Raw genomic sequence first — 19,229 nt, 5'->3', positions numbered from 1 at the left:
CAGCCCTTAAGTGCACACCTGCATGACCCACTCACACCAACGCAAACCCAGCTACCAACTGCTACTGCTTGGTCAGCTCATAGGGCTATTCCCTCTGCTAGACATACTACGCAATTATTTCGACCTTCAGGGACTTAAAACCACTGAGCCACCCAAGCGGCTGAACTTAAACAAACCCCACATCTGCCTTCCTTCAGAAAGCAACCTAAATATTACAGTTCTTTTAAATATACCTGCACGTAAAGCTGAGTCAGCTTTTGAGGTTCAAGTTTTATTTTACCAAAATCAAAGAGGTAGAGCACAGAGATATATCAGCTGAAAAATTTAAACTTTTAACAGCTTTAGACTTTCAAATACAAAACTACTGTGTCACAGTTAATTTTAGCTTTTCACATTAATTCTAGCTTTCAACCCTTCATTCATAATGTTCCCTTGGTTTGTAGTTGTTTTAAACACAGCACCTCTGATTTCTTTCTTTTATTTCCTTTCTTACTTGCTTTTTTTGTCCCTTATCAGTCAATTTGACTAAGCAACCACATTCATAGAGGGATGTAGGACTATTATACCATCTTTTCTGCAAGCAGCATAATCTAGAAAATGGCAATGAATTAATTCAGTTCACTGGAGGAATTTATTTTCATAATGCTGAGACATGGAAATAGGTTTTACAGACAATGACTGATCTAAACTTTGACACAGAAGCCTGTCATCATGTACCCTTCAACCATGAATTACCACACACAATGCTATTCCTGCAGCTTTTCCTTGCTTCTTGATCGACAAACTATGCAAGCCTACCTTAATAAATGGGATAGCAAGGCAGAAAGCAGGTACTTGGCCAGGGCTTTGTAAAATGACCTGGGATAAGTAATGAAAAATGGGAGACTGTGGTGCTAACTCACTTCAGAAAGCAGCAATGTTCTGATTTGGTATGAAAACAAATGGCAAGGCTATCTGAAGTCAATGCATTATTTCCTTCACACTGATTTCAGACATATAAGCAAAGGACCTCAAAATGAAGTGAAAATAAAACAAGTCTTTAAAAAGACTACGAGAGTTCTGAATCTGTTTAATAAGTGACTTGATAGGTCAAGAGACCTATCAACAACTACTACAGAAAACCTAAATACGTAATAATTTTAATACTTCTCTAAATATCATGGAAATGCTAATTAAAAAAAAAAAAGTACAAGACCAGTGTAGGAATATGCAAGACAGAGTAGTTATTAAGACACAGAAATCCAACTCAGTATCGTTTCAATTCTGCAAGTATGTACTCATGCAGCCAGCTTCTGTAGAAAAATCAGGACATCTTCTAGAGGAAGTGGCAAAAAATTAGATAACATTGTTAAGAAAGTATATGAATAATGAGGTTAGTGTGGCTGAAAGGAGCCATGAGGTCCTGTGTGAGGGGAAGCCCAATACAGAGTAACCCTAGTAGCAGTAAGGACATCACAAATTCGAATCACATAAAAGGGAGGCTGGAGTTCATACACCCAGATTTTTCCTTAGTTCTCTCACTGTAATTAACTACAATCCTGAGTTCCAGCTTTGTTTTGTATCGACTACTTAATATATTTTTCTCCCTTCTAATAATCACAAAGCTGGATCAATTTGTCTTCAAATACACCTTTGTGTGCGTGTTTTATCTGCAGAGACAGAAATTCAGAGCCCAGCAAACCAGGCACCTGCATACCTCTAAGTACCGAACTCAATCACAGCACAGAGGTTTGAAAGTGAAGAAGAGCAAGGCGAGTTCAAAAAGCAGTGCCAATCAGATGACTCAGCAGATAACGCAGCAAGTGGCACACAAATACCAGGACTTGGTGTTCTTATTTCTATGACTGACAGCGTCCAGACACTCCCATATTCTAAACATTAGCTACACAAGTTTATCTCCTCTGTTAAGCCCAAACTTTGGTCACAGTATATACCTTCAGTCTCCAAAAGGGCCATTTATATCGCAAGCTGTAGAAAATAATCAAAGCCCTATCTACTGTTGAAGGCAACAGCAGATATTCTCTGCCCACAGAGAAGAGTAAATATCTTCATTTTTCAGTGTTATTTACAGAAAGCACTCAATACTTTAAGGACATCTTATCCAGGCTGCAGACCAAGCACGCCGCAGAGACATCAAAGTGCTGCGGTGCTGGGCCAGGTCAGGTCTTGCCTGGTTTGTTAGCTCACACAAAACCCTGAACGAACACTGCAGCTGAGCTGCCAGGTCAGAACAGTTCCAGGAGCCATTTCACTGCTCCAGCATGGCACAGAGCCTGAACTAATAAACCTCACCGGATCTGAGCTGGCAACATGCAAGGCCAGCTCCTGATACTGCACCACGTTCCTGCTACCAGGACCACTAATAACCTGCTAGATCAGATTGGAGGGGGTCTCCTCTGCAATAAGCCAGTATGAAATAAACCTATATGAAATAACCCTTTCGAAACAATGCATTATTGTGCTATGAAGCACATGATGCAGCAGAGGATCTAACATCAAAGGAGTATAATTCTAACGAAATAGTTGACAAACTATTAAGTTCTGCTACTGTAAAGTCACCAAGTTAAAGCCATGGGCTTTCCTTTCACACCTGGGAATGAGCTTTTTATCACAAACTAAGATCTGTTTCTAGGAGTGTGCCAAATCCATCCACCGAGAGAGTCTTATTTTCAATAACTCCCTTTTTACAGCTCTACAGTAAAAGAGTGTTTGAGCTTACCGATGGTAATCAGCTTCTCCTTTACAAATTCCTTTTATTTCTCTCAGAATCATTAAAGCTCATGTGCTCATTATCTAAGGCCTCTTATTACAGCTTTACTTTTATCTGATTCCAGATACTGGTCAATGATACATTCATGTACTTCTAATCAAAGATTTATTTAAACCAAGCCATGTAAAAAGAGACCAAAACATGTTTTTAAAAGGTTTGGCTTAATTTAATATGAGTTAATTTGCAGAGTTCTCTAATGTAACAACTATCATTGTCAGATGCTAAATATATGCAATTGAGAGACAGAAGGACAGTACTGCTCGAAGGACAGCAAGTGCTTGAATTCTTACTCGATTGAAAAAAAACCAAAAAGCATTATTTTTTCCTTTGAGAGAGGAAGGGGCACAGACATCCATTACTTAAGGACACACATAACAGCAAAATCATAGCTCATCAGAAATTATGCAGTGTTCCCACAAGCAGAATAAAAGGCACAACACGCTTGTGAAGTATTTTGCTTTAAGTTACTTTAACCTGTAACAGAATTACAGAACCACGTAAACTCATACTTTATATAATCCTCTGCCCAGGAAATCACTGAAACAAGACAAATCGTGTCCATCAAGCCCTTAACTCTCTTAATTTACTTTCTTTGAAACACTCTAATTATTATAATTTACTATTTTTGCAATAATTTAAACAATTACATTTTAGGATATGTTTTTTGAGCTTTTCATTTATAACAGACTACTCAAGTTTGTAATCCAGCATAATCCCCCAAAATCTTGGTAATACTAGAAGTACATTCTCTTCATCCACAGAGCAAAAAATGGCAACCAACTTAAACTCTAAACACTACTCAGCAGCTGTACTGAACAGCTTGCCCAGCTGAAGTTACAGGGCAAGTGGATAAGCAAAAGGTTGCCGAAAACAAAAAATAAGCCAGGACACCAACAGATTTTAGGCCTTTAAGAAGTCAACAATTGTATTTTTGTGTTAGATTGAACAGTGTTGATTCTTAAAGGGATTTGCTTGTATGTTGATTTGGATCTGTAAAAAAAACTCCAACAGTTACACTTTCTCGTGAGCCATATAAATATACTTACTGATTTGCGGAGCTGGTAAAATCCGTGCAGCTCGAACTGGACCATGGCGGACAGAAAAGAGTTCTTGAGCTTCACCACTGATCTGCAAAACATGGATTATGAACATACAATGTAAAAAATACTTATAAAAATATATCTATTTAGTAAGTAAGAAAGTAGGTAGAAAGACATTGCACGAAAGACAGGCAAGAAAGTAAGTTAAGACAAGACATTGCCTTTCTAATCAACCATTTGCAATTTCTCTAAGTGAGAATATTTTAGAAGTCTTGAACAACATGAAGTACAGCAAAAAAAGGTGGCCTGCCTCTAAAAACACATGCCCTAGACTGCGTGAATGACATACTCTACTATTAATGACTACACGTTTCACAGAAAAAAAAGATTTGAAGTTGACCAATGACTAAAACTCACAAAAATTCAAGGATTCAGAAACAAGCATTTATTCAACACAGCGCATGTTTCCAAGACAAATATCACCTAAGCAATGATCAAGAGTGGAAAACAGTGGTGGTAAAAGACATGGGAATTCTATATATTGGTACATTCCATATCATCCAGGTGTAAAAATTATATTTAAAAATAGAAGGTCATGGTAATTAAGTCTCTAATGGCAATCTTGAAAAGATTAAATCAGAAGTAGTTAAGTTTCCAGACCTCCGTGAATGGTCAGTCAGAATACATTTTCGCAATCGCTCAGTAATGGATCTGATAGGAAACGTCAAACTTCAGGAAAATGGCAAACATTATGAAACTCATTTCCAAATAACCAACAACTTAAAACAGACGTAACGAGACTGAGAACATAGCCGACATGTTGGCATAAAGTTTTGCCAAACAAGCAGTTTACAATATCAGAAGTGAATACAATTTCTAACAAGGTTCTTAGGAATCAATAAACTATAAATCCAAGTCAGATTCCTGAAATGTCATCTTACAGCTGTTTCCATTGCTTTCTGCACTTCAGATCACACATTAGAAAGTTAAAATACTACTACTATTTGACCAACAAGTAAGTATAATACTTCAGACTCTTAGCTTACTTCCAATCTAAGAATTTTAGCCTCATTATTTATTACCACTGCTTCAGATAACGTGGGCAGAATGAAACCCACCCCACTGAAGCACAAGACTGTCATAAAATTAATTCTAAAACACTATTTATTACAGAGGTGGCCCATTGTTCTGTACACAGTAAGTAAACGTAGAATGTAGAGAACTACTGCTTTTCCACATTACACCTGGAATAACATTCAAGCTACACAAATGCAGGGAAATAACATTCTCGGCCATTTTAGATTTGCAGACAGACAGCAGTCCCACACCAGTAAGAATCAACATCACTGTTAATGATGCAATCCAAATTATTCCTGATGGACACAACAATTTTTAAACCGAAATCAACATAAGAATTAATCCCTTAGCCTGCCTTGCTCTTATTTCATTAGGCAGATGCTCCAATTTTAGCAGATTCCCCTCTTCCGGCTAGCAGCATCATCTGAACAACGCACAACACAGTACTGCTCCAGCTTTTGCAAAACAAGTTTAATTCTCCCTCTAAGACAGCAAGAGGCCTCTGCTCTGAAGAGCTTGCTGACCAGATTCTATACAAGACAAAAGACTCATGATCAGAAATCAACTCACTAAAGGTTTGCTGACTATTTTTAACCGATCCTGAGCTTGGGGGATATTATGGAGGTACAAAAAGCACATAGACAGCCTCTGCATCCAGAGGAGACAGCTTGGAAAAAGGTAGAGCGCAGCTAAGCAGAAAATGAAAAAAAATAAAGAAAGAGAGAGTAATAGAGACGAAAAAAGATGAAGACAGCAGCTCATTTTCTATCCGTCACAACACACCAGCTCTATGAAAAGGGAAAGGAGGAAATGGAGAAGAAGAAAAAATATAAGGCTTTGGAGCTATTATTATTGGCAATTAAAGATTTTTTCCCTCAAATGGTGAAAATGCTGTTTCTCATGGGTATGCACATCAATGGCTGTGAATGAAAACAAGAGGGAAAAGAACTAGCATAACAAAAGTACGGAAGAAGTGATTCACATAAAATAATCCAACCCAATTCAGTCACCTTCTCCTACTTTTTAACTATGCCAGCACATCAACTCTAACTCCAATCTACTTCAAATAAAGTTAGAGTCCCAGAAGTAAGACACACTAAGAAGGCCAAACCTTCTTAACACAGTTTCTGGTCTTAAATATACTGAACTTTAGCGTGTATGCTTACTTAGCCCACGATGCCAACACCTGGTAGAGCTTAAATTTAAGACATACCTCCACTGCAGATCTGGTAATAAGACTGCACCCAATCACTGGCCTCTCATTTGTAAATAAAAAGTCAAATCCAGTAAAAAGTTAACAAAAGCTCTGGACATGACACTACAATATGGATCACATTAAAACACCAATATTAATCTATCACAGCTCCACAAAATAACAGTTCGCTTAAGGGAAGTCTTTTATAAGTGGTAATTCCTTAACCGTTCTATAGAAACAGGAAATTAGAGAAGGCATTGGACTTTGTTATAGACCATGAATTAGTAAGAGCTTGGTTGTTCCTCGGGTTTGCTTGGCATTGAAAAATGCATTGGGGCTTTAGAGTTCAAGATTTTCTTCAACTTACCATTAACTTTTTTTTTCAAACACTACCAGCCAGTAGAAGCTTCTGCTATTTGCAGTCTTATAAAATCCTGAATTAACTGTGGCTAACGTTAATGCCCTTCATTTATCTATATAAAACATAAAATTTTATTACCGTTGCTGAGGCCACATGTATCAATTTGACTTAAAGCACCATCTCCAGGGTAGAGAGATTATACAGTCCGATCTTCCTGCCAGTCCATGCCTTATCTCACTCCTGAGACAGCCAACACAGACAGCCAATCTTTCCCATGAATGGGACAGTTATTCCACCAGGAACTGAGGTGGGACAAGGGACTACATTTAAGAGACGCCCAGCCCCATCGCTACATGGCTAACAGCTCGGTCTCTGCCTGCTGGGGCAAGAGGTGGGCTGGCAAGGGTAAGTAAAAGGCTCCACATCCCATTACCGGTCCCTTGAGCTACACAGTCTCATAAGCATAGACAAAACATAAATAGACTTCACGAACTGAAAACAGAGCTCTAAATTCTTCGGAAAGCACCTGTGAAGAAATGAGGCTGCGGCTGCCATTCTGGATTGGATCCAGCTAAGTAGCGAGTCCCTGTGGCAGCTTTCAAAGCTCTTAGAAGTTTTTCTTTCCCATTCCAAAAGCCAAGTATATTTCCAAACAGGTTTCAAGAATCGAATATTAAGCTATAAAAGCAGCTCCAGGTACTCGTTCTATGAAAGAGTGAATCCAAAGTGACGGCTCCAGGCTGGCGTGACAAAACGCTTCAGCTCTCCCAGCGCCTAGTACCAAACCGCAAGCCCAGACCTACAGGGAAGGCTGCAAGCAAAGAACACAGCAACTCAAAACTCAGCCCCCAGCAAAGTCTTCATCACACTCTTCCAAGAGCGACAGACTGAAAGAGGAAGAACAGCTCCTCTCTCCTCTACTCAGGTGTCTTGAGCTACCGCTCAGACAGATCAGAACTCTGGAGCACTGGTTAATTTTTGATGACAGAGCTTTATTGTCTGGAGCACATCAGTTTGCACCCATAAAAGAAAAAAAAAAACAGAAGAAAGCAAGCTTTGTTCACACCAAGGCTAACCAATAGTTTCCAACCATAGAAAACTGTTCTCACATGGTAAAAAAGTCAAACATACACTAAACTGAAGCAAAATTCAAAACTACGCAACTATAAAAAAGCAAACTGTATATCCAAAACAGTGTCACAGAGCACAGGGAAGATATTGGGGAGGTAATATTCTGACGTGTTTTAACTATGATCTAGATTATCATGATAGGGTATCGTATGACAGATATCACCACAAAATACCAACTGATAAAACCACATTGGGTTAAAGACAACTGCTAGTCATCTTGCTCTTGAAGGAGTAAGGAAGAACCATAAGTAAATCACTTTAGTTTAGAAGTTCAAACAGCCCAGTTCTTCATTCAAAACAAATATCTGTGTTTATCTACAGATTGTAAGAACATAGATGCTCAAGGAATGTTATGGACATCTACTTTAGTGATGGAATTAAGCATGAAATTGTACCTAGCATTTAAAATTGTGACAACACTAATTTAATCTAAAAAGCAATAGAAAGCTTAGAAATGGTTTTGGTTAGAGTTTCCTCAACCTTCTCGCTTTGCCATGCATCTTAGAGAGTTTTAGCATGATCAGGCTCCGTTTTTCAAGGTTACCAGTCCAGGTCATCACTACATTTTTCCAAGTGACTAGGACAAGCTTTCACAGCGGTACCCTCTGTCAGGAGGAGGTCTGGAAAGAGGAAGGGTCGCAGCTTACAATGTGATAATTGAGTAGTGCTTTCCCCAGCTCTAGAAGTCATGAAGGCCCCATCCCTGGAGGTGCTCAGTGCCAGACTGGATGGGGCTTTGAGCAACCTGATCCAGAGGAAGGTGTCCCTGCCTGTGGCAGAGGGGGGGGAACTGGATGATCTTGAAGTTCCCTTCCAGCCCAAAGCATTCTATGATTCTGAAAGGGGAAGAATTATAAAGGGACTAAGATGACCACACCATAACCCCAGCAGACAGGGCTTTTAATGAACAGCTGATAAAACAGAATGGTCTGACTTACCATATACACCCACCTACACATCCACCATCTGCTCTACAACTGCACTTTTAACAATTTTTAAAAAAATCATAGTATTATTGACAGCAAAATTAGAAAGAAACTTAAGGTCTGGCAATGGAGAAATGTCAGGGTGTGATGCCATCCTTATTCACCAAGTCCTCTGAATTCCAGAAGTCTCCACACAGAAGTCACCTACCATATGGGCTGACACATCCCATCGGTCTGCAGCAGCATCATTTTACCACAGCCTTTAAGGAATTTTTGCTAAATATACAGCTATGCTTGTTATTAAAGCTCCTTTTGGTAGTTCTTACTTTCTTCAACTCAAACTTGATCGTCCATTTTTAATTGTAATATGAACCATTAAATTAAGATTATTTTTCTACTTCTGAAGTTTCCAGCATACAAAGAAAAAAACCTATCTGCAACAGAACCAGCCAACATGCCTTTCCCTGAACAGGAACATCTAGAACAGATACTTGGAAACCACATTACGCAGAAACCAGTTCCAACTGTATTTGAAACACGAAACCGGGAGCAAGGGAAAAACAAACTCCAAATAAAACACAAATCTACGCTGCACAATTATCAAATAGGAACTTCTAGTCGTGCTTTTGTATATTCCCAGATTTCTCCCCACTTAGTGAGGCATATTTTAAGCACACTTTTAACCTTCCCACCCCCATTTCAAAACAAAGATCTAAAGAAAAGTCATTTGGATGGACACCTTCCGCTTCTTATGCAATACAGATTTAGACATTGCACTTCAAAACTCCAGCCGTTACTTCAGCACCCGGCAGTCCAAACATTATTTCAGTCCTTTGAAGCAGCCCTAATGGTATCTTCCATTTGCAAGTAACACTTCTGTAGTCAAAGATCTTACTCCAAGGAGATGTTAATGTGAAACCACTCAGACTGCAGAGAGACACACACTCCTGGAGGCAGACTGCAAAGGTGTTTAGAAGTCAATGTAACACCATTACGGAGAGTGTCAGCTTAGGAGCTGTCATAAACACTTCATAATCACTCAGACACAAACTGGACTGCCTGCAACACATTACTTTATTAAGTGCTGAATAGAGGTTCAATTGTACGAATAAAAAAAGCACAATGCTACAGATAATAGCCTTACTGAGTAGATTTTCACATAAATGTCAAATTGTTGCTTTTTTCAGATTGAAAGGTTTTTAAACTGGAGAGATCCGGGCTTTTACTTAACTGGAATAATGTTAAATTACAAGCTAAATACTCAGCAAGATCAAGAAGAAAGGTTTGTATAATACCAAATGACATAAAAATGTGGTGCCAAATAAACTCTAAATATTAAGTCCATCACATAACTGACAGATTTTATTTCACTTAAGGCTACGCAAGCAAAAAAATGAAATGGAGAAACAACAACAGGGAAAACAACAGGCTAGACTGCCTCCAAATTTGTTGGATATACAAAACCTGCTCTGAAAAGATATTTAAAATTGATATTAAAGACCATCTATCTGACAAACTCTCCAGACCATCTTACTAAGAAAGGAATCACTCCAACGCTGAAATTATACTAACACATACAAATTGCACAGGTCGAAGCTGTACCTTTCCAGATGCGGTCTCAGAATCTCACAAAATGTACAAATGAGGGGCTGATAAAGTGATGCAATATCTCTACAGCTGAGCTTAAGATAGATAGTTAGAAAATATTTCCACATCTGGCATTTTTTCCATTCCACTGGTCTTCCCCTTCTACATTAAAAATCCCACTGCAAAACATTAATGACACCAAGAGAAACTGTCCTGCAATTTCATTTTTCTTATTTTTCCTAAAATATTAAATGCTATCAAAACTTACAAAGGAATTACAAAGAACTAAAGTACACTGGGGAAAAAAAGAGACAACCTCGCAGTATCATCTTATTGAAAAAGGAGGTATTATCAAGTATTCCATGGCCTAAGTTGTGCTAATTCTGACATACGAAGGGAATAGAGAAGAAAAAATAATTAAAAAAAAGGATTAAAAAAAAAGGAAAAGAAAAAGGATGAAAAAAAAAGAAAAAGGAAAAAAGGATAAAAAAAAAATCCACCCACAAACTCAAAGAAAACCCCCCTGTCCCACAGGAAACATGGATAAGGTAAATTGCGCTACACGCCTGACAATACCAGACAGCACACTCACTCCACATAAGCTCAGATAAACAAAATAATTTAACTCATCATTTGTTAGCAATCTCCATCCCATTATTTCATGTTTACTGTAGCGAACGATGGGGTAAGAGTTTACACGGACAGTTAAAGCAGAACAGGTTACACCAAGCTCATCTGTTCACATTCCGAGGAACTGAGGCACTCTTCTTCCACTCTTGCTTCCCTTACACGCTAAGATCCCATCTCACCACGAGTGTGGAGGGCACAGATACAGACAGCTCTGACAGCCCCTCTTTCACTGGGACCCACTGCCAGGGGGGTACAGAGCTCTCGCCTAACCACAAAGCCAGGCCACGGTACTCCTGCAGGGGATGAGACCCAACCTCTGCAGACACAGAGGTCTTCTCACAGCCCTGTGTCAACACAACGCACTGGCAGGCATTCTCCAGAACACGTCTTCATCAGGATAAGAACATTTCTGCAGGATAAAGTAAGGTGATTTATAAACTCTCTTTAGTTTAAGCCTGTGACTACTCACAGTCTCTTAACTAACGGATCAACCCGAGCTGTAGCTCCTGGCAGTGCTGCAGGACTCGCCTCTCCAACACGGTATCTTACTGACACCTAATGTCTGTTCCCCGCAGCACACGCCGGACAACACCACAAAGCCTTCCTGCAACACTGCAATGATCGCATTTCAACACCAACATAAAACTGAACAGTCTTCAAAACAGTGTACAAAACTAATTATACTAAAGAGCGAACAAGCTAAGTTTGCTACGCCATACACATTTCTGTTCTAGAAAGATAAAGTACAAAACCAGTCCAAAGATGTTTTGCTCCACCAAAAATTAAGCCGTGAAAGCTAGAATCAGGCATATTTTCTCAGACATAGTTTCTCATATACAAGCAGATATAATATCCTAAATTTTGGTTAAAATGTTCCCAAATACTGAACCTTAGTAAACTATACAAGGCTCACTTAATTTCTATTAAATCCTCCTTCCGATGCAAAAGCTCAGCAGTTTTATTCCTCATCTCCAGCTAACAATACGCAATCAAGAGAGGAAAAGCCAGCTTTCACACGCTCCAGTAAAATCCAATTTAACTTAACTTTAGTGTACAAAGTAACATTATTTTCTTTTTTACTAAGCTACTGGTACATAAACACGTCCTTCACAGATAACCATACAATAATTAAAATATATACATATCTCAAAAAAAAAAACCACCTACATATTTTAAAGGGAAAAAACTCCACCCCCTCTTACATTATTTTGAAGGACAAGGTGTTATGAGCAAATTTTTTTTTTAGTTAAGATTTTTATGACCTACTGTATTAAACTTCATTCTGCAGTTTCAAGAAATTTGGGGGAAGTTCCCCAAATTAAGACCAGGTGCTCATAAACCACTCTGAAACACTAACTGCAGGGTGTGTATATGACAGCATGAAATCAAACCCATACGCACACATAAACTTAAAGAAAATTAAAATTGCAAATCATGTACATGACAAACATGTGATGGTAAAATACTATGAATACTGTCATATTTGCATTCCTGGGACAAACAAATTCATATTTTTCCACCTTTATTCCTTTCTTCAGGTTGATACCATTTCTGTCCTTTCTGGAATACAAAACTATTCCATAATGAAACACTACTCCCAGTTTGACTCTGAAAATTCACTTAACACAAATAATCTGTAGACCTCAATTCAAGTGAATTCAACATGAATTCAAGTGTTCGATCTACATTCAGTCTTAAACTTAAGCATATTACATACAAACCATATGACATCAATAGTAAATGCAGGCTCTTCACTACATTTCAATAGGAAAAATTAGAAGTAAAACACTGAATAATAACAACGCATTACAAACAAAAAAGCCTCTGGCACAGAAGTGAACTTTGTACTCACAGGTATGCTCCAGACTTGCATTCCATCACTATATCCAATCATAAGCAGTAACGGTGGTTCATTCCCAGTGCTATGTATTTCGTGAAACTCCATATTCCTTGATGTATCTAAATAGGGTTTAAATTTCAAAGCCATTATTAACAGGCTAAGATGAATTACAGCTGATGTCAGCTACACTAGATGGTGTTTTCTCAATGCATGTTTCTGCTGTCACAAGTAAAAGCAAGGAAAGTGGTTTAAAATTTTTTGCTGGAACAATACTGAAATATGTTATTTTAGGCAAACATAATTCCTTGAAGTTTCACAGAGAGGTTAGAAAATACTAAAATTTAATATGATGGAGAAAACTTGACTGGATTACAATGTGGATTGTCACTAAATAACACAAATACTCAATCCTAATACTCACCCTAAACCTCCCCCACTGCAAATTTGAGGCCATTTCCTGTCGTTCTACTGCTTGTTACTTGGGAGAAGAGACCAACAACCACCTTGCTACAACCTCCTTTCAAGTAGTTGTAGAGGGCAATAAGGTCACCCCCCCCTCAGCCTCCTCTTCTTCAAACTAAAGAACCCCAATTGCCTCAGCTGCTCCTCCTCTATTCTGTTATGTCCCTGAAAGATATCATGGAACCCCTCCGATTGTTTTCCCTGACAGCTCTTCCTTTCTACGTTACTCCGAATTCTATCACACCACTGAAAAGGTCTTTGGGACTTCGACTGGATTCCCAGTTCAATAATCTGGCTTTGAAATAAAACAGTAGATAAGATAAATTCAGTTCTATGCTTTGTTTCCAAACACTACCTTAAAGAAAAGAAATGACCTTTTTTTTTTTATTTGCCCCTCTTCCTAAGCGAAATTTAGTTTGCCTTTAGGTGAAGTGGAAAGGCCTATTTGTTCTGTTTTGTAGGCAAGGAACAGAAGTGTGGTTATTCACAGAGAATATAGACCACCTAGAACAGCGGAATTAAATACTTATTTTGGAGTCAACAATGCTTACTGATAAAGCTGACTGAAATTATTGTACATGGACCTATAAATCACAAAAATAAGTGAGAAAAAAATGAAGCCGTACCATTTAAATCTGCATTTTCAAATCTGACCCAAATGATCTTCTCCTTTTCTTCTGCTGGTGGGGTACCGCTGTAGGCCTGGATAAAATGTAGATGATTTGAAATAAGAAAGTTTAGCATCTCTTTTTCTACCCTCTATGGACCATAGGAGGGAATGTAAGTTAATATAGAAAAACAGAGATACATGCACGTTCCTGTCATCAATGATCCTGTGAGGTTTTGTTTCAAAACCGAATGGTTTCATGAGCGACACACAGCATACTAACTATAACCCAACAAGCATACATCGCTTACTAAGGTAAAAAAGAAAAGACATATAACACTACTAAGTGTTCTAGAGCAGGTTAGAAACGTCACGTGACGTACAGCAATTTACCCAAGTTAACTACAGTGAGGTCTCCAGTCTTCAACTTCAGCAGTTGTACACTACTCCTAAAAGCAGTGGTAGAGGTTCTCCCATGAGGCATTTTTACTTTTAAAGTTCTTTTTAATTAACTTAAAACCTCTGTAAGCAAGACTGAGGAAAGAGACTCCTAATACATAGTTCATGTTACTGGCACGTTTTAGTTATATTTGTGACATCTTTAATATACCCATTTTAAAGAGAATAAACCGTAATTCCAGTAGAACAGATCCATGTTTCAGTTTTGTGTTCTACAGATTCCCATAAAAAGATGAGATACAAAAGGAACTGTGAAGGAGACTTGCGGTGTTTCCAAACTGGAAGTTTTACAGCTCTCAGGAGAAACTGCGGTAGTAAGAATGTGAGCTACAGTAGAAATACCATCACTTCCAAATGAATTAGAACAAAATACTGTGCAGTATTTTGCATTAAATATGAAAAGAGCTTGTATAGTCACTTTCTACATGCCAGAAAACAGTAACATGAACTAAAAATACAACTTTAATAAGTAACTGTGGGTACTACTTTTCAAAACAAATCACATTCCATGCTTCCAAGGCAAACTGATCTGTAAAATAAAACACAGACTGTATCCTTTAACTACAGGGGGGGCGGGGGAGGAAAGGGGGCATATGGAAGGCAGCAATCTTCTAAATAAAGGTTTGACTACTTCTAGCTTTGACCACGAGTCCAAAATGCATTTCACAAATTAATATTAGCGAGGGGACTTTTTTTTTAATATTATTATTGAGCAAATGTATGGCTAACTAGCCAAGATAACCCTTCAAATAAGAACTAAGGTAGTTTCCTGCTGTTACAGTGAGCTTCAACGCTGCTTCACTATACACTACGGCTTCATGAAGAGTAATAAAACAAAATTAGTTTCCCTGAGGTATTGACAGGACCATGAGCAATGCAGAAGTGACCATTCCAGTTTCATGCTCTGGCTACCTGCAAGAACTATGACTAGACCAGACACAAGCATTGTAGCTATTCTCCAGAGAGGAACATCCCAGAAACGGGGGGGGGAAAAAACAAGAAAAAGAAAGAAAAGCAGCAGAGTGAGGGCACTGTGAGGACTCCTGTTTAGCAAAACTCTGCACACTGGAGAACATGGTTAGGCAGAGCTCTGAAGTCCCATGGCAGCCAGGCCATTCTGAGGCAAGTCGGGGAAACAAGGTAAAAAAAGAGGGAGTAAAGGAGGCAAAAGAAACTTTCTCCTTTTCAACCACTGATTAAAGCTGAGGTGACAAAAACTGTCCACCAACTTGATCTAACACCAGCCCAGCCAGAGCTCACGCATCGGTTTCCAACCACAACCCAGAAGAAACACATTTGTAAGAGGCAGAGCAAGTAGTATGCCCAGTCTCCCCACCCCAACCATTCTATTGCCAAAGTCACTGTAGAAATTTAAAGGTCTACACATACCTGTGGCACAACATCTTGAAGAAACGTAACAACGCTTTCCATATACGACTGTTCCCTTGAAAACAAAAACAGAATTTCAACTACGACTGAAGTGCGGAAATGGCTGTCAATAAATGAAATAAGACATAATACCAGAGAAAAAATGCACAATATTTAGCATAAAGGAAAATACTAAGTACACAAGGTAGTTACTTATTATACTGCCAAAGACTCCGATAATACATACAGTGACCTAGTAGTCTGTAAAAAGCTGATACCTGTTTATGAAACATGTTCTTGGAGGGAAAGTATAAAATGTAACAGTTGAGAAGGAACCAGGGTTGCCCCATCAGAGCAGCTAACTGAAGGAGAACAGGCATTTGGAAACTATTCTTCAGTGATTTTCTACTTGATCTGGCTATTATAACATGAAGATGAGTATTTAAGCTAAGGGCTGAAGCTCTCTTTGTGGGGCAAACAAACTTCCAGACCCCAGATCTATTGTGTACAATGATGAAGTAAGTGGTGGTAGCGCTTGGGGACCGGAGATGGAACCCTAACTAAGAACAGTAAGGAGAGGTATTTTCAGAGAAGATTTTATGGCTTGGGAAGCTTATTCCTTCTTGGAAGTTCACTGGCAACAATAATTTAGAATAGTTTACAGTGCAAGATACATTTGTCCTGGTAGATTGGAACTAATGCTTTTATTAGCTTATCCCTGCCTGAGTGGTGAGTCTTGTGTAACTGCTGAGCAACATACAATGTGGGTTGACTGTATTAGACGGGCGGTGTTGAAACTACACAAAAAGTTTGTGCTTTCTGTAATGAGTAATACTGAAACATGCTGGCAACAAGAACCAACCCCACAAAGTCTGAGACATTAACAAACAGAAATAACTCTTTAGGTAACAGCTTTGGCAGCTCACAAATTAACTTTCAAACTGGTAGCAATTTTTCCCCTGCTAACTCAAGGTTTCTAATAGCAACAAAGAAAAATGGAAAACTAGGAAATCTAGTCTCTGGACATCCAATGGTACACATGCTTTCTTTGTGCCTTCTGAAATTGTGATGTGCAAGATCCTTCTAATAGAAACTGGAGTGTTTAGTATTGAAGTACTCTGCCCTATATACAGCAATACAGAGGAGACCTCTAGTTAAATGCTGCAACACCTGGATGAACTTAACTGCTTGACTCCTCTCTGGAAACAAAGAGAAACCTAAAACATTAAGTTTTAGAAAACTTATTCCAATTTGTGACAAAACCAGATTCTTTTCAGCAATCCAAGGATTACTGCATCAAAGTCTGTCTTACTGCCTTAAGCCAAGGCCTTATAAATGAGCTGTGGTTTCTAGTGCTGCCTCTTCTTTGACTTATGTAGGTCACCAAAACCGTCTTTGTGTACTTTCAGAGCCCTTTATTACCTAGCAATAATACTTGTCTACAGGTATAGCGCTAAATACAGTGTTTGCAGTTCTCACGTGAATGCCTACCAGCACGAGTCATACTGTCTTCATTCTTCAGCTCATGTAAGGAGCACGTTTTTCCTCCTACCTAAGTACATCCTGAAACAAAGCTGATGTTTGGGAAACATTTTATTCAGTGTATGTACTCTAAATCTCTCCTGAAGCTGCAAAACTTCCAAGCAGATATTTTTAAACCACTTAAAAACAACAACAATGCATCCCACAAAAAAAAGTCTTCCATTAGCAAGCATCTAGGAGTGGAGCATAAGCATAAGCTGCTGCACGTTGCTCAACACTCAAAGTCTCATCAAAAAGACTGAAATTTTTGAGGTGAGAAGATGTACCTCAAGAACAAATGACCATATTTAATAAAACAAAAGAATAGAATCTCAGTCTTATAGTAATTTTCCATTATTACATTTCTACAGTGGATTTTGAAGAAAAGGTCATTACAAATAGAAATGCATTTCTTGAGGAGTTCTGCAACATGAAAAACACTTGTTCTATCACATGGCTATAAGACAAGCCTCCAACACAACTTTCTGAGTTTCCATTGCCCTACAGCCAGCATAGTATCTGTACAGCAAACAAAATTGTGTCAACAAACAACAAAACACTGCAATACACTCATCTTTAAAATGCACGACTTTGAAGGTTTTGGTGCATAAGCGATAAGCATCCCATTTAGGGAGACAGTTTGACCTGCTCAGTCCTAAGAGAGAGGAATACAACATCTGTTTACTTTATTTTACTGGAAAATACTCAATGCAACCAATTCATACTGTCAACACAAGCCCTCACAGTTGGCTTGCAAAGAAAACTCAGGCTAGGTTCTTCTTCTACAAGAAAATAAACCACATTTCAAATAAAGACTGCTATTCCAGAATGGGCTTACGTGACAGCTTGTGGGCGAACCACCACCCCTCCAGTACACCGACTAGGCCGGCGCGGAGACTCTGTCGCCATTGTTTCTTTGCAGATACCTGTAAGAAACACATCTCTTCTTAATCACAATGTGTATCAGGATTGATTATTACACTAGTTCTTGACATATTCTTCAGGATGATAAAAACCTCTTGAAGAAAGAAATCTAACTGTAAGGCCCTATCCTCCTTTACAAACAAAAAAACCGCTGAATTAATGGCTTCTTTTTTCAGTGTCTCAGCCACTACAGCTCCTGCAACATATGTGAACACAAAATAAGAACACAGAGCTGTGGAAAGTGGAAAACTTTCTTCAAACCATTCATTAAAGATAGGGATACAGATATCAGGACCATTATATAGTGCCATTATTTACTAATGAGCTGCTATCTTGGAAAGTAATTCTATAAAAACAATACACAATCTGTTGTACACCGGAAAACCCATACTGGGTGGTGCTAAAGCCAACACAAAGAGCTTGACAGAACACATTCTGCTATCTTTCTGCAGGGGAGCTGGAACTGGATGACCTTTAACGTCCCTTCCAACCCAAACCATTCTATGCTCAGGGACATGGTTTAGTGGCAGATGAAATGGTTGGACTCGATAATCTAAGAGGTCTTGTCCAACCTAGTGATTCTATGATTCTTTATGTCAGCTTTTGCTTTCCCTCAAGCTCCTGTTTCCCATGGGAGGATCGAGGGTGATGCCCACAGGACCCCAGACCAGTCTGGGTTGGAAGGGACCTTACAGATCACCCAGTTCCCACTGCCTGCGATGGGCAGGGACACCTCCCACTGCACCAGGTGGATTCCTGAAGGGAAAACACACCTAGGACGCCCGTCAGGCCCCAGTCCCCCCCTGGAGAAGGGGAGGCAAAGCCAGACCCCACTGCGGGGCCGGTTTTGGGGGGCGAGAGGCGAGGACAAACCCCCGGCCCTCCGGGAATCAACACCCAGCGCCCAGCACGGGTCCCCACCGGCACCGCCGGGCTGTCCCCGCCTCCCCCGCCGCCCCAGGCCTCGAGCGGCCCCGGAGGAGCCGCCGCTGTCCCGCCCCGGCCCCGCCGCCCCGGCCCCTCACCCGCCGCCGCGCTGACACTGTTTGGGACCCCGCCGGGGAATGACACCCAGCGCCGCGCCCGCAGCCAATGAGGGGCCGCAGGGGGAGGGCCGCCCGCCGCCGGCGGCCAATCGCAGCGCAGCTCCGAGGCCGTGGGCGGGGCTTAGGGGGACACGCGAAGGGCGGCTGCGCCCCGAGCGCGGCTGAGGCGGCACCGCCTCCCCCGCACCCCCCCGCAGCTTTGTTTACATCGAGATCTCGCGAGACCTGACGGGGCCGGGCGCGCGCACGGGGGAGGGGGCGGAGCCGCGCGGGAGGGGGAGGGAG

At 40.0% G+C, this 19,229-nt stretch overlaps 1 protein-coding gene across 10 annotated transcripts in view; it reads right to left on the bottom strand.

Annotated features, from left to right (window-relative positions):
- BCAS3 (BCAS3 microtubule associated cell migration factor) overlaps positions 1 to 18,992 on the bottom strand; it is a 349,601-nt gene extending 330,609 nt beyond the window's left edge. For all 10 annotated transcript variants that reach the window (XR_008453135.1, XM_054085103.1, XM_054085105.1 and 7 more), the window contains exons 1-6: positions 18,924 to 18,992; positions 17,813 to 17,900; positions 15,475 to 15,529; positions 13,646 to 13,721; positions 12,570 to 12,676; positions 3,817 to 3,898 (exon numbers count right to left, since the gene is read on the bottom strand). Coding sequence is in view for 9 of the 10 variants with exons in the window: in XM_054085103.1 (XP_053941078.1) it covers positions 3,817 to 3,898; positions 12,570 to 12,676; positions 13,646 to 13,721; positions 15,475 to 15,529; positions 17,813 to 17,883 (391 nt within the window). In the remaining variant the exon portion in view is untranslated. The remainder of the gene's footprint in view (positions 1 to 3,816; positions 3,899 to 12,569; positions 12,677 to 13,645; positions 13,722 to 15,474; positions 15,530 to 17,812; positions 17,901 to 18,923) is intronic.
- Positions 18,993 to 19,229: the final 237 nt, after the last annotated feature.

This window comes from Cuculus canorus, chromosome 20 (genome assembly GCF_017976375.1).
Source record: "Cuculus canorus isolate bCucCan1 chromosome 20, bCucCan1.pri, whole genome shotgun sequence".
Lineage (NCBI taxonomy): Eukaryota > Metazoa > Chordata > Aves > Cuculiformes > Cuculidae > Cuculus > Cuculus canorus.
Note: the sequence above shows the minus strand (reverse complement) of the source record. Positions and strands in the feature narration are given on the sequence as shown.